This window comes from Zonotrichia leucophrys, chromosome 29 (assembly GCF_028769735.1).
Source record: "Zonotrichia leucophrys gambelii isolate GWCS_2022_RI chromosome 29, RI_Zleu_2.0, whole genome shotgun sequence".
In the NCBI taxonomy this organism is placed as follows: Eukaryota; Metazoa; Chordata; class Aves; order Passeriformes; family Passerellidae; genus Zonotrichia; species Zonotrichia leucophrys.
The window spans coordinates 3,698,701-3,712,575 of NC_088198.1; the positions used below are offsets into that span (position 1 = coordinate 3,698,701).

Here is a 13,875-nt window from a genome sequence, read left to right on the forward strand (position 1 = left end):
ATAAACCCGAATTTGGGGCGTTTTGCTCCCATTTCACTCCCAGTCTTTGGAATAATTCGGTTGTTTCAGGTTTTATCCCGAAATTCCAGTTTTAATCCAATTTTTCCCCATTTTTCTGCTCGTTTATGGAACTTTAAAAAGGGTGTGGGGGAAAAAAAAAGGCAAATAAAGGAAATTTAGGTTAAAAATGTTCCTAAAATCCAAATTTGGGCCGAGAAATGGAATTTCCATCCCAGCCTGGATTAATCACTCTCAAAATTCCATTTTTAATCCAATTTTTCCGCCACAATTTATGGAAGTGAAAAAGAAGGGGGAAAAAGGGAGGAAATGGGAGAAAAAAGGGGGGAAAATAATAAAAAAAGGGGGAAAGAATAAATTACTTTAAAAAATAGAGAGGGAAAAGGTAAAAAGGAGGGGAAGGATTGAAAAGGGGGCAATTATTTAAAAAATGGGGAAATTGATTAAAAAAATTTAAAATAAAAAGGAGGAAAGGATAAAAAGGGGGAGGGAAAGGATATTAAAAGGGGGAAAAGTGGAAAAAAGGGGAAAAAGGAGGGAAAATGGAGGGGAAATAAAGGATTTTAAAAAGGGGTAAAATAAAATATAAAAATGGGGATAAAATAGAGGGAAACGGGGAAAAGGAGGAAAAAATCAGGGGAAATTAGGAATAAAAGAGGAAAAAATTAGGAATAAAAGAAGGAAATAAATAGGAATAAAAGGGAGGAAATAAATAGGAATAAAAGGGGGGGAAATGGAAAATGAGGGAAAATTAGGAAAAGGGGAAAAATTGGGAAAAATTAGGGAAAAATGGGGGGAAATTGGAAAAAAGGGGGAAAAATGGGGGAAAAATTGGAAAAAGGGAGGAAAAAATGGGAAAAATGGGAAACATTGGAAAAAAGGAGGAAAAAAAGGGGAAAAATAGGAAAAATTGGGGAAAAAATAGGGAAAAATGGGAAAAAAGGAGGAAAAAATAGGATAAAAAGGAGGAAAAATCGGAAAAAGGGAGGAAAAAATCGGAAAAAATGGGGGAAATAACGGGAAAAAAGGGGGAAAATTGCAAAAAAATCCGGAAAAATGGGGGAAAATAGGAGAAAAAGAGGAAATAATTAGGAGAAAAAGGTAGGAAAAAATCGGGAATAATGGGGGAAATAACGGGAAAAACGGGGGGAAATTGGAAAAAATCGGAAAAAATGGGGGAAAATTGGAAAAATAGAGGAAGAAAATAGAGAAAAAAGGAGGGAAAATCGGGAAAAAAGGAGGGAAAATCGGGAAAAAAGGAGGGAAAATCGGGAAAAAAGGAGGGAAAATCGGGAAAAAAGGGTTTTTAACCCCCCCACCCTCAGGAACCAGGGCAAACCCCCCCAGCCCCCCCCGCGCCCCTCAGGTGCGGCCGCGCTCCCCACAGAGCCGACGGTGGCCGCGAAGCCCCAAAACTCTCCGGGCGCCCCAAACGCTCATGGCGCCCAAAGCGCTCAGGGCGCCGCGAACGCTCAGGGCGCCGCCGGCTCCTTGCCCTCGTCCTTGTCCTCGTCCTCCTTCTCCTCCTCCTCGCCGCCTTCCTCCTCCGCCTTCTCCTCGTCGCCCCGGCCGGCCCCGGGCAGTTTGTCCTTGTTGTTCTCCTTTTTCCATTTCATCCTGCGGTTCTGGAACCAGATCTTGACCTGGCGCTCGCTGAGGCCCAGCGCGTGCGAGACCTCGATGCGGCGCTTGCGCGTCAGGTACGGGTTGAACAGGAACTCCTTCTCCAGCTCCAGCGTCTGGTAGCGGCTGTACGTCTGCCGCCCGCTGCGCCGCCCCGGCGCTGCGCCCAAATACCAGATTTTAGACAGTTATAATTTTTTTCGGGGAAAAAATAGGATTTTTAATGAGATTTATGGGGTTTTTTGGGGAAAAAATAGGATTTTTTATGAGGTATATAGGGGTTTTTGGGGAAAAAAATGGGATTTTTGGTAGTATTTATAGGGTTTGGGGGGGGAAATATAATTTTTTAATTATATATATATATATATGGTTTTGGGGAAAAAATATGATTTTTTAATGAAATTTATAGGGGTTTTGGGGGAAAAATACTATTTTTTGTGCAATTTATATGGGTTTTTTAGGGGAATAAATAGGATTTTTTATGAGATTTATAGGGGTTTTTTTGGGAAAAAATGCGATTTTTTATGAAATTTATAGGGGTTTTTGGGGGAAAAAATATAATGTTTTAATGAGATATATATATATGGGTTTTGGGGAAAAAATTGGATTTTTAAATGAAATTTATAGGGGTTTTTTTTGGGGAAAAATAGGATTTTTTATTAAATTTATAGGGGTCTTTTGGGGGAAAAAATAGGATTTTTTATGAAATTTATGTGGGTTTTTTAGGGGAAAATTTGATTTTTTTAATGAAATTTATAGGGTTTTTCTGGGGAAAAATAGAATTAAAATATACATACATACATATATATATATATATATATATAGGATTTGGGGGGAGAAAAGGGGAAAACAATAAATTTTTTGTAAAATTGATAGGATTTTTGGGGAAAAAGAATTAATTTTTTTTATGAAATGTATATGGGTTTTTTGGGGAAAAATAGAATTTTATATATATATATATATATATATATATATATAGGATTTTGCGGGAAAAATATAATTAAAATATATATAGATAGATATATAGATAGGATTTTTTTGAGGAAAATGGAATTAAATATATATATATATGCATAGATTTGGGGGGGGGGAAATTAGAATATTTTAAAATGTATATAGGATTTTGGGGGAGGGAAAAAAGAGATAATTTCTTTTTAAATATATAAGATTTTTTGGGGAAAAAATTAGTTTAAAAATATATAGGATTTTTAGGGAAAAATGGGGGGAAATGGCGAAAAATTGGGGTTGGTTTGGGTTTGAGAAGGTAAAGAAATGCCCTCCCAAGGAACAACAAAAAAAAAGAAAAAAACCCAAAACCCAACCCAAACAAACAAAAACAACACAAAAGAACGACAACAAAAAACCTACAGGACAACAGCAAAAAAAATCCAGAAAAAATCCCAAAAACCCCCTTAAAATAACAATATTATTAATAATAAACCCAAATAACCCCTGAAAAACCAACTCCCCTCAAACAACCCCCCAAAAATTAAAAACCATGACCCCAAATAAACCCAAAAACCCCAATAAAAGCCCCAAAAATCCTCACAAAAAACCCCCAAACTTCTCCCCTGCTCTGTTCCAGCCCCGCCTGCGCTCGGTGGGGCAAAAACCCCAAAATTTCCATTTTTTCACCATTTCCCGCCCCTTTTGGCCCTGTTTTTGTCCCTTTTTCACCCATTTTCCCCCATTTCTTGTCCTTTTCTCGCCTCTTTTTTGCCCCTTTCCACCTCTATTTATTTCACCCTTTTCACCCCTTTTTCCAGCCATTTTTTACCCATTTTCCGTCTCTTTTTTTGCCCTTTTTTACCCCTTTCTCACTCATATTTTGCCCCTTTTTCTCAGCCCCATTTTACCCCTTTCTCCCCCATTTTTTGCCCCTTTATACCCCTTTTTAACCCATTTTTAATCCCTTTTTCCCCCTTTTTTTGCCTTTTCCCCCTTGTCACACACAAAGGAGGAAAATGTCCCAAAAAATCAATTTTTCCCAGGAAAGGAGCGTTGTTCACCTCAAAACCCTCAGCGGCCTCTTTCGCCTTTATTTTTAATTTTTATTTTAATTTTTCTCTCTTTTCTTTCTTTCTCTTTCTTTCTTTCCTCATTTTTTTCTCCATTTTTCTCTCTTTTTCCCCCCCATTTTTCCCTTTTTCCCTCCCCTTTTCTCCCTTTTCCTTCCCTTTTTCCCCTTTTTCTTTCTCCCATTTTCCCTCTTTTTTCCCTTTTTTCCCGCTTATTCTCTCCTCCCTTTTCTTCCCTCATTTTCTTTCCCTTTTTTCCCTTTTCCTTCCTTTTTTCCCCCCTTTTTTATTTTCCTTTTTTCCTTTTCTTTCCTTTCCCCCTTTTCTTCCCAATTTTCCCTCATTTTTCCCCTTTCCCCCCCATTTTTCCTCTCCCTCCCCAAAACCCCAAAATTCCCTTTTATTTTCCCCACATCCACCCCAAAATTCCCTTTTCATTTTCCCCAAATTCACCCCAAAATTCCCTTTCCATTTTCCCCACATTTACCCCAAAATTCGCTTTTCATTTTCCCCACATCCACCCCAAAATTCCCTTTTATTTTCCCCACATTCACCCCAAAATTCCCTTTTCATTTTCCCCACATCCACCCCAAAATTCCCTTTTATTTTCCCCACATTCACCCCAAAATTCCCTTTCCATTTTCTCCACATCACCCCAAAATTCGCTTTTTATTTCCCCACATCACCCCAAATTTCGCTTTTCATTTTCCCCAATTCACCCCACAAATGGCCCTTTTTTTTCCCACATTTACCCAAAATTCCCCTTTCATTTCCCCACATTCCCCAAATTCGCTTATTTTCCCACATTTACCCCAAAATTCGCTTTTTATTTTCCCCACATCCACCCCAAAATTCCCTTTTATTTTCCCCACATTCACCCCAAAATTCCCTTTTATTTTCCCCACATCCACCCCAAAACACGCACACAAGGACGGGGGCCGGGATCTCCTTTTTTTGCCCAAATTTTTGCCCAAAATCTCCGTTTTTCCCCCCAAAACCTCCCCAGACCCGCGAATTTTCCTCCTCCTCACCAAACCCAGCCGGGGATGGGGCGAAAAAACCCCAAAAAAATCAAAATAAAGCAGGAAAAAAAATTCCAATAAAAGCAGCCGAGGCCGCGGCCCGGCGCTAATGAGAAAATCAATTTATTTTGGGGGAAAAAAGCGCAGATCCGGCTGCGGGTCAAAGCTCGGAGAAATAAATTACGATTCTTCTCTTTTTTCCCTTTTTTTGGGTTTTTTCGGACGCTTTGGATTGCTCTGTTTTCGCCCTAAAACGCCGCACATGGTTCGAATTACCCGCGGCCGAAATTTGAATTATTTCCCTGTTTTTCCCCTCTTTTTGCGGGCTGGGTTTTAATTTATTTATTCTGAATTCCCTGTTTTTTAAATTGCTTTTTATTTTAATTTTAATTTTTAATCCCAACCTCGCGCCCCCCCAGGCTGAGGTTTTTTTTAATTTTTCATTGTAATTTTCATTGTAATTTTAATTGTAATCTTAATTTAAATTTTAATTTTAGTCTTAATTTTAATTTTAATTTTAATCTTAATTTTAATCTTAATTTTAATTTTTAATTTTTTTTCTCTCCCTCCGGAGGAAGGAAAACACTAAATACACACAAATAAAATAAAAACACGAAATAACACAAATAAAAAAATACAAATATAAACACGAAAATAACAACAAAAATAATTTAAGAATAAATATAAATGTCTAAAAAATGAAGAAATCCTCCGGCGCGGGTCTCGCCGCCCCGGCTGCGTCTCCCAGCGGTTAAAATGGGGCATTTTTGACATTTTTGACATTTTTGACATTTTTAAGAGCGCTGCTCTTATCAAGGCGCAAACAACCCAAGTGGGAGCCGTAAGCTCCCGGCCATAAAAAAAGCCCTAAAAAAATCCAAACTTTTACTTTTAGCTTTTTTTTTTTAATTTTATTTCTTTTTTTTTAAAGGAATCCCCTCCGTTTGTTTTAATAAAAAAAAAATAAAAATATTCCGGAGAATTTCTGGGTTATTGTTGTTATTATTTAGAAATAAATATGAAAATAAATGTATTTATGGGGAAGCGGGGATGGGCGTGCTGGAGAGGGATTTTGGGATGAAATATCAGAATTTTGGGATAAAAGCTCAGGATTTTGGGATAAAATATCGGGATTTTGGGATGAAATATCAGAATTTTGGGATAAAGACTCGGGATTTTGGGGTAAGAGGCCGGAATTTCAGGAATTTTGAGCTGGAAGGTCGGAATTTTGGGGATGGAAAGTCTGAAATTGGGGATAAAAAGTCTGAAATTTGGGATAAAAACCTGAGGTTTAGGACACGAGGCCGGAATTTTGGCCATAAAAATCTCAATTTTGGGAGAAGAGGCCGGGATTTTGAGATGAAAGGTCGGGATTTTGAGATGAAAGGCCGGGATTTGGGAGCATTAAAATCTGAATTTTGGGCCGAGAGGCCTCAATTTTGGGCTCAAAGGTTGGGATTTTGGGTGGAAACATCGGGATTTTGGGCAAAACCGTTGGGATTTTGGGCTGAAAGGTTGGGAATTGTGCTCACACTCGGGGTTCCAACATCCACACACACCCACAGAGACACAAACGGCCCCAAAATGCCCCAAACCCCTCAAAATTCAACCCAAACAACCCCAACAACCCAAACGTGGCGATTTCAGCCCAAACAGCCCCAAATCCAACCCAAATCCAACCAAAACCACCCAAACTCCTTCGCTTTTCTTCTCCTTTCCCCCTCCCCTCCTTTCTCTCCCTTTTTCCCCCTTTTTTCCCCATTTCCTCCTCTTTTTCCCCAATTCCTCTCCCGTCTCCTTTCTCGTCCCTTGGTTGTGTCCGAATGACCCAAACCCGACCCAAAGAGCCCCAAAAGAGCCCAAATTCAGCCCAAAAGCAAAACCGCCCCAAACAGCACCAAATCCACCCGAAAAGAGCCCAACCAGCACCAAAATCACCCCAAATCCACCCAAAAAATGCCCAAATCCACCCCAAAGACTGAACCCAACCCAAATTCACCCCAAATTCACCCCAAAACCTCACCAGAACTGGCGAAACCACTAAAAACAGACCCAAAAAACAGAAACAAAACAACCCAAGGTCTCTGGTCCAGAAAAGCACAAAATTACCCAAAAAAAAAACCCCAAAAACCTCGTAAAAATCCCCAAAAAATCCCTCAAAAAAATAAATGGGTAAACGCCCTTACAAACCGGACAAGCACCCCAAAAATACCCTCAAAAAATAAACAAAAAATAAAATAAAATAAACCTCGAAATTAACCAAGAAACCACCTCACAGCCCAAAAGACACCCCAAAAAAACCCTTAAAAGCCCTCAAAAAATTAAGCAAAAAATACCCTTGAAAACCAAAACAACAGTAAAGGAAACCCCCAAAAACCCTCAAAAAATTAAGCAAAAAATACCCTCAAAAACCAACACAACACCCAAAAAAACCCTCAAAAAATAACCAAAAAATCCCTTAAAAATTAACCCAAAAATACCCTTAAAAACCAACACAACGCCATAAAAAAAATCCTCAAAAAAATACCCCAAAAAAGCCCTTAAAAAATACCCTCAAAAATACCCTTAAAACCCAAAGTAACAGCAAGAAAAACCCCTCCAAAAGTAACCTATAAATACCCTTAAAAACCAACCAACACCTAATAAAAAAACCCAAAAACCCGTAAACCCCAAGAAACCCTATAAAAATTAACCCAAAAAATGCTCTAAAACAACACACCAAAACAACCCAAAAAACCCAAATAATCCAAAAAAACCCATAAAAAACCCCTTAAAACCAAACACCCTAAAACCAACACACCCCAAAAAACCCAGGAAAAAAAACCCCAAAAATCCCTTAAAAATTAACCCAAAAAACACCCTTAAAAACCAAACCACCACCAAAACAACCCCTAAAAAAACCCAAAAAAAACCCTAAAAAAAACCCTAAAAATACCAAAAACACCCTTAAAAACCAACACAGCACCAAAAAACCCCTATAAAAATTAACCCAAAAAACACCCTTAAAAACCAAAACACCACCAAAAAACCTCTATAAAAACTAACCCAAAAAAACCCTTAAAAACCAAAACACCGCCAAAAAAAACCCTAAAAAACCCAAAAAAATCCCTTAAAAACTAACCCAAAAAAAACCCTTAAAAACCAACACACACCAAAACAACCCTAAAAACCCAGAAAAAACCCCAAAAATCCCTTAAAAACTAACCAAAAAAACCTTAAAACCAACCACCCCAATAAAAAACCCCTTAAAAAACCCAAAAACCAAAACAACACACCCAAAAAACCCCTAAAAAACCCAAAAAAATCCTTAAAAACTAACCCAAAAAACCCTTAAAAACAAACCACCCAAACAACCCTAAAACAGAAAAAACAAAAAACCCTTAAATTACAAAAACCTTAAAAACACCCAAAAAAAACCCTTAAAAAAACCAAAAACTAAACCAAAAAACAACCCTTAAAACAACCCAGAAAAAAAAACCCTTAAACTCCCCAAAAAAATAAATCCACCACCCCAACAAAAAATAACTAACCCAAAAAAAACCCTTAAAACTAACACACACAAAAAGACCCTTAAACAACCAAACCCCAAACCACACCAAAACAACCCTAAAAACCCCAGAAAAAACCCAAACTTTAAATAAACCACACAACCCCAAGACACACACCCCATCCCCGCATCCTCCTCGCCGCGCTCACCGTGCGGCCGCATCCACGGGAACATCAGGCTGGGCGACGCCGCGCTCTGCCCCAGGTGCCCGCCTTGCCCTTCGGCCCCGAGGCCTCCTCCTCCTCCTCCTCCTCCTCCTCCTCCTCCTCCTCCTCCTCCTCCTCCCGCTCCGGCTCCTTTGCAATCCGCGTAGGGCACCGCGGGCGCGTCCTGCTGCGCTCCGTACAGCGCCTGCCGCGGCAGCGCCTCGTAGCCGTAGAACTTGGAGGCATCGCCGGCGTGGCACGCCAGCGCGCAGCCCGCGTTCTGCTGGTAACCCGGCGAGCCCGAGAGGCCCGAGGCGGCTCCGTGGTGGAAAAACTCCTGCACGTGGTGCGAGGGGTGCTGGAAGGGCGGAGCGGCGCCGCCGGGCCCGTAGAGAACGGCGGCGCCGCGGGCCACGCTCTGCGGGAAGCGGCAGTCGTAGTAGGGCGGCTCCAGGGAGTCGCCGCCTTTGTACTTGGAGAAGAGCGGGTTCACGAAGTAGGAGCTCATCGCCCTCGCATGCGAAAGCGCCGGGAGGGAAGGGGTTAAAGTGGGGAGTGGGGGAACAGGGGTTAAAGTGGGGATTGGGGTGGGGGGATTGGGGAAAAGGGTAAGTGGGGATTGGGGAAAAAGGGTTAAAGTGGGGATTGGGGGATGGGGATGGGGTTAAAGTGGGGATTGGGGATTGGGGATTGGGGGTTAGGGGATTGGAAAGAGGGGTTAAAGTGGGGATTGGGTGGAGGGATCCGGGGCAGAGGGGTTAAAGTGGGGATTGGGGGAATTGGGGGATTGGGGGATTGGGAAAGAAGGGTTAAAGTGGGGATTGGGGGGATTTGGGATGGGGGATTGGGGGAAAGAGGGGTTAAAGAAAGGGGCAGTGGGGGTGAAGGGATGGGGAAAGAGGGGTTGGTGCTGGGGGGAAAATCAGCGTTGGGTCCCCGAAAAAATCAGTGCTGGGTGCGGGAAAAATTAGCGTTGTGTCCCGGGAAAAATCAGCGTTGGTACCGGAAAAATCAGCTTTGTATCCCGGCAAAAAATCAGCGTTTGTCCCGGGAAAAATCAGTGCTGGGTGCAGGAAAAAGCAGCCTTGGGTGCAGGAAAAATCAGCGTTTGTCCCGGCAAAAAATCAGCGTTGTGTCCCGGGAAAAATCAGCGTTGGTACCGGGAAAAAGCAGTGCTGGGTGCAGGAAAAATTCAGTGCTGGGTGCAGGAAAAATCAGTGCTGGGTGCGGGAAAAATCAGAGTTGGTCCCGGCAAAAAAATCAGCGTTTGTCCCGGGAAAAATCAGCGTTGGTCCCGGCAAAAAATCAGCGTTTGTCCCGGGAAAAATCAGCGTTGGTCCCGGGAAAAATCAGCTTTGTGTCCCGGCAAAAAAATCAGCGTTTGTACGGAAAATCAGTGCTGGGTGCGGGAAAAAGCAGCGTTGGGTGCAGAAAAAATCAGCTTTGAGTCCCGGAAAAATCGGCGTTGGGTGCAGGAAAAATCAGTGTTGGGTCCCGGGAAAAAATCAGCGTTGGGTCCCTGGAAAAATGAGGTTTACTTGTGGAAGAAAATCAGGGTTAAATCTGGTAAAAAATTAAGTTTAATGGTGGAAGAAAATCAGGTTTAAACCTGGTAAAAAATGAGGTTTAGTTCCGGAAAAAAATCAGCGTTAGGTCCGGAAAAAAATCAGGCTTAATTCCTGAAATAATCAGGTTTAAAGCTGGGGGGAAAAAAATCAGCTTTAGTTCCGGGAAAAATGAGGTTTAATTGTGGAATAAAACCAGGTTTAATTCCGGAAAAAAATCAGGCTTAAATCTGGGGGAAAATCAGCTTTAGTTCCGGAAAAATTCAAGTTTAAAGCTGGGGAAAAACCAGCTTTAGTTCCGGAAAAGATCAGGTTTAAACCTGGGGGAAAAATGAGGTTGGGTTAAAAAAAAATCAGGTTTAATTGTGGGAAAAAGTCACGTTTAATTCCCGGGACAATCAGATTTGATTGTGGAAAAAAGTCCGGTTTAATTCGGGAAAAAATCAGGTTTAAATCTGGGGAAAAATGTGGTTTAGTTCCGGGAAAAAAAATCAGGTTTAATTGTGGAAAAGAGTCAGGTTTGGTTCCGAAAAAATGAGGTTTGAATCTAAAAAAAAATGAGGTTTGAATCTAAAAAAAAATGAGGTTTGCTTCTGGGGAAAATGAGGTTGAAGTCCGGGAAAAATCAGGTTTGGTTCTGGGAAAAAATGAGGTTTAAATCCGGGGAAAAATGAGGTTTAATTCCGGAAAAAAACCAGGTTTGGTTGTGGGAAAAAAAAAAAAAAATCAGAGTTAACGATGGGAATAAAAAGCAGGGTTAACTCTGAAATAAAAGCAGGGTTAATTCTGATAAAAAAATCCGGTTAACTCTGTAAAAAATCCAGGTTAACGCTGATAAAAATCTGTATAAAAAGCGCCGGTAACTCTGCAAAGCAAGGCGGGGAAAACGCCGGTGAAATATCAGGTTGAACTCTGCAAAAAAATCCCGGTGAACTCCGGTAAAGAATCCGCCTCGCTGCTGTGGAGATCCCGCTTTGATTCTCAAAAAAAAAAAGGGAAAAAAAAAAAAAAAAAAAAAAAAGAAGAGGGGTTGGTTGTGAAAAAAAAAAAAAAAAAAAAAAAAAAAAACACACCGGGAAAAAAAAAAAAAAAAAAAATCCGGGTTAATGCTGCGAAAATTCTTTCAAAAAGCTGCTTTAATCCTCAAAAAAATAATAATAAAAAAATAAAATAAAAGGTTTAATCCTGAAAAGCAGCACTGATTTAGCCCTGCGAGAAACGCTGTTTAGCTCTAAAAAGAAAAGGTTTCAACTCTTAAAAAAAAATCCGTTTAACCCTAAAAAATAATAAATAAAACCCCAGCAAAGCAAAGCGCGGTTTGCGCCTCTCACCGCTCAAATCCTGCGCTGGTTTATTTTTTTTTTTCCTTATTTTTTTTTTAAGAGTGGCTATATTTCTTTCATCCCTTTAGCAAAAAAAAAAAAAAAAAACAAAACAAAACAATAATTTTTTTTTTTGGCGGGTTTGGCCTCTCCGGGTGAATTTGGTTTTTTTTTGCTGCTGTATTATATATATATATATATATATATTTTTTTTTTTTTTGCGGTGTTTTTTGGTGCTAAAATGCGGTGTTTTGGGGTTGCGCGGTGCCTGTGCCGGCTCTCATGGCAGCGCTGCGGGGAAGGGGAAGGGGCAGGGGAAGGGTCGGGGGCGCCCTCGCAGCTCCCGCCCGCCCCTCTCTCGCTGCTGCTCTCGCTGCTCTCTCGCTGCTTTCGCTCTCCCGGTTCCGCTCCCGCCTTTAACTCCGCAGGCAAATTCCTCAAAATCCCGGCGGTGCCGCGCTCTGCTCTTTTTTTTTTTTTTTTTTTTTTTTTTTTTTTTTTTTTTTTTTCTGCTCCTTTCTTTTTTTTTCCTCTCCTTTCCTTTTTTTTTCTATCTTTTTTTCTCCCTTTCCTTTTTTTCCCCTTCCTTTTCCTCCTTTTCTTTTTTCCCCCCTTTCCTTTATTTTCCCCTTTTTTTCCCCTTCCTTTTTTTTCCCCTTCCTTTTTTCCCCTTTCCTTTTTTCCTCCTTTCTTTTTTTCCCCCCTTGTTTTTTTTCCCTTCCTTTTCTCTTCCCTTTTTTTCCCCTTTTCTTTTTTTCTCCCTTTCTTTTTTCCCCCTTTCCTTTATTTTCCCCTTTCTTTTTTCCCCTTCCTTTTTTCCCTTCCCTTTTTTTTTTTTCCCTTTCCTTTTTCCCCTTTCTTTTTTTTCCCCTTCCTTTTTTCTTCCCTTTTTTCCCTTTCTTTTTTCCCCTTTCTTTTTTTTCCCCTTTTTTTCCTTTTTTTCCTTCTTTTTTTCCCATTTTTCCTTCTTTTTCCCCCTTCCTTTTTTTTCCTTCTTTTTTTCCCTTCCCGTTTTTCTCCTTCATTTTTTTTCCCTTTCTTTCTTTTTTTTTTCCCTTCCTTTTTTTCCCCCTTCTTTTTTTCCCTTCCTTTTTTTCCCTTCCTTTTTTCCCCTTCCTTTTTTTTCCCTTCCTTTTTTTCCCTTTCTTTCCTTTTTTTTCTTCCTTTTTTCCCTTCTTCCTTTTTTTCCCCTTCTTTTTTCCTTCCTTTTTTCCCTTCCTTTTTTTCTTCCTTTTCCCTTTTTTTTCCCCTTCCTTTTTCCTTTTCCCTTCCCTTTTTTCCCCTTTTCCTTTTTTCCCCCTTCCTTTTTTTCCCTTCTTTTTTTTCCTTCTCCTTTTTTCCTTCCTTTTTTTTCCCTTTCTTTCCTTTATTTTCCTCCCTCTTTTTTCTTCCCTTTTTCCCTTTTTTCCTTCTTTTTTTCCCTTTATTTCTTCCTTTTTTCCCTTCCTTTTTTCCCTTCCTTTTTTCCCCTCCTCTTTTTTCCCCACTTTTTCCCTTCCTTTATTTTCCTCTTCCTTTTCCCTTTTTTTCCCCCTTTTTCCCATTCCCTCTCTTTTCCCCTTTCTCCTCTCCCTTCTTATTCCCAATCCTCTTTCCCCCATCCCTTTCCCTTCTTCCTCATCCTTCCCGCCCAAATACCCCTCCACTTTTTCATCCAATCGCCCAAATGACCCCAAAATCCATTTTCTTGGGGAGGGCGGCGTCTTCGCCCAAAACCCCAAAAAACCACGCCAAAAAAACCCCCAAAAAAACCCAAAAAACCAAAAAAAAACAAAAAAAACCCCAAAAACCCCAATCCCCCCTTTTCCTTGCAGGTGACCCCGGGGTCACCCGCGCAGGTAAATCCCAAACCGGGGCGATTTTGGGGTTGTTTTTGCTTTTTTTGTTGTTTTTGTCATTTCTGGGGGTCCCACCTGCCCAGGGGAGGGGGGTTCCTCTTTTTTCCCTGATTTTCCCAAATTTCCTCTTTTCCCCCCTGATTTTTTGGCCTTTATTCCCCTTTTCACCCCTTTTCCCCTCTTTTCTCCCCTTTTCCCCTCATTTTTCCCTTTTTTCCTTTTTTTTTTTCCTTTTTCCCACCTTATTTTCCCTTTTTCCTCTCCTTTTCCCCCTTTCTGTTTTCTTCTATTTTCCTCCTATTTTCCCTTTTATTTTCCTTTTTTCCCTTTTTCCCTCTCTCCTCTTTTTTTCCCATTTTCCCCCTTTTTTTCCCTTTTTCCCCCTTTTTCCCCTTTCTCTCCTATTTCCCCCCTTATTCTCCTTTTTCCCCCCTTTTATCCTTTTCTCCCTCAATTTTCTCCCTTTTCCCCCCCGTTTTTTCCCATTTTTCCCCCTTTTCCCCCCATTTTTCTCACTGTCCTGCTGTCACCCAACAAAAACCCCCCAAAAACCCCCAAAATGAGCGAAAATCCCGGGAATTTTTCCCCCATTCTGGATCGGCCGCTCCTCGCTGTGCTGGGGCGCGAATAAATCCACAAAACCGCGGGGGTTTTATTCCCATTTTATTCCGTTTATTTCCATTTATTTCCATTTTTCACCCCAATTTGCCCTCACCTCCCTCTCCCCGCGTTTAACCCAATCCTCTGGGCGGAATTCCGAGGGGAAAATTCCAATT

General features: G+C 40.8%; 1 protein-coding gene across 1 annotated transcript; it reads right to left on the minus strand.

Annotated features, from left to right (window-relative positions):
* Positions 1 to 1,434: 1,434 nt before the first annotated feature.
* On the minus strand, positions 1,435 to 8,882 carry HOXC8 (homeobox C8). The gene is made up of 2 exons (XM_064734874.1): positions 8,378 to 8,882; positions 1,435 to 1,801 (listed from the first exon to the last, which is right to left on the minus strand). Exons 1-2 carry the CDS (start codon positions 8,880 to 8,882, stop codon positions 1,491 to 1,493), a joined length of 816 nt encoding a protein of 271 aa, XP_064590944.1. The 3' UTR covers positions 1,435 to 1,490.
* Positions 8,883 to 13,875: the final 4,993 nt, after the last annotated feature.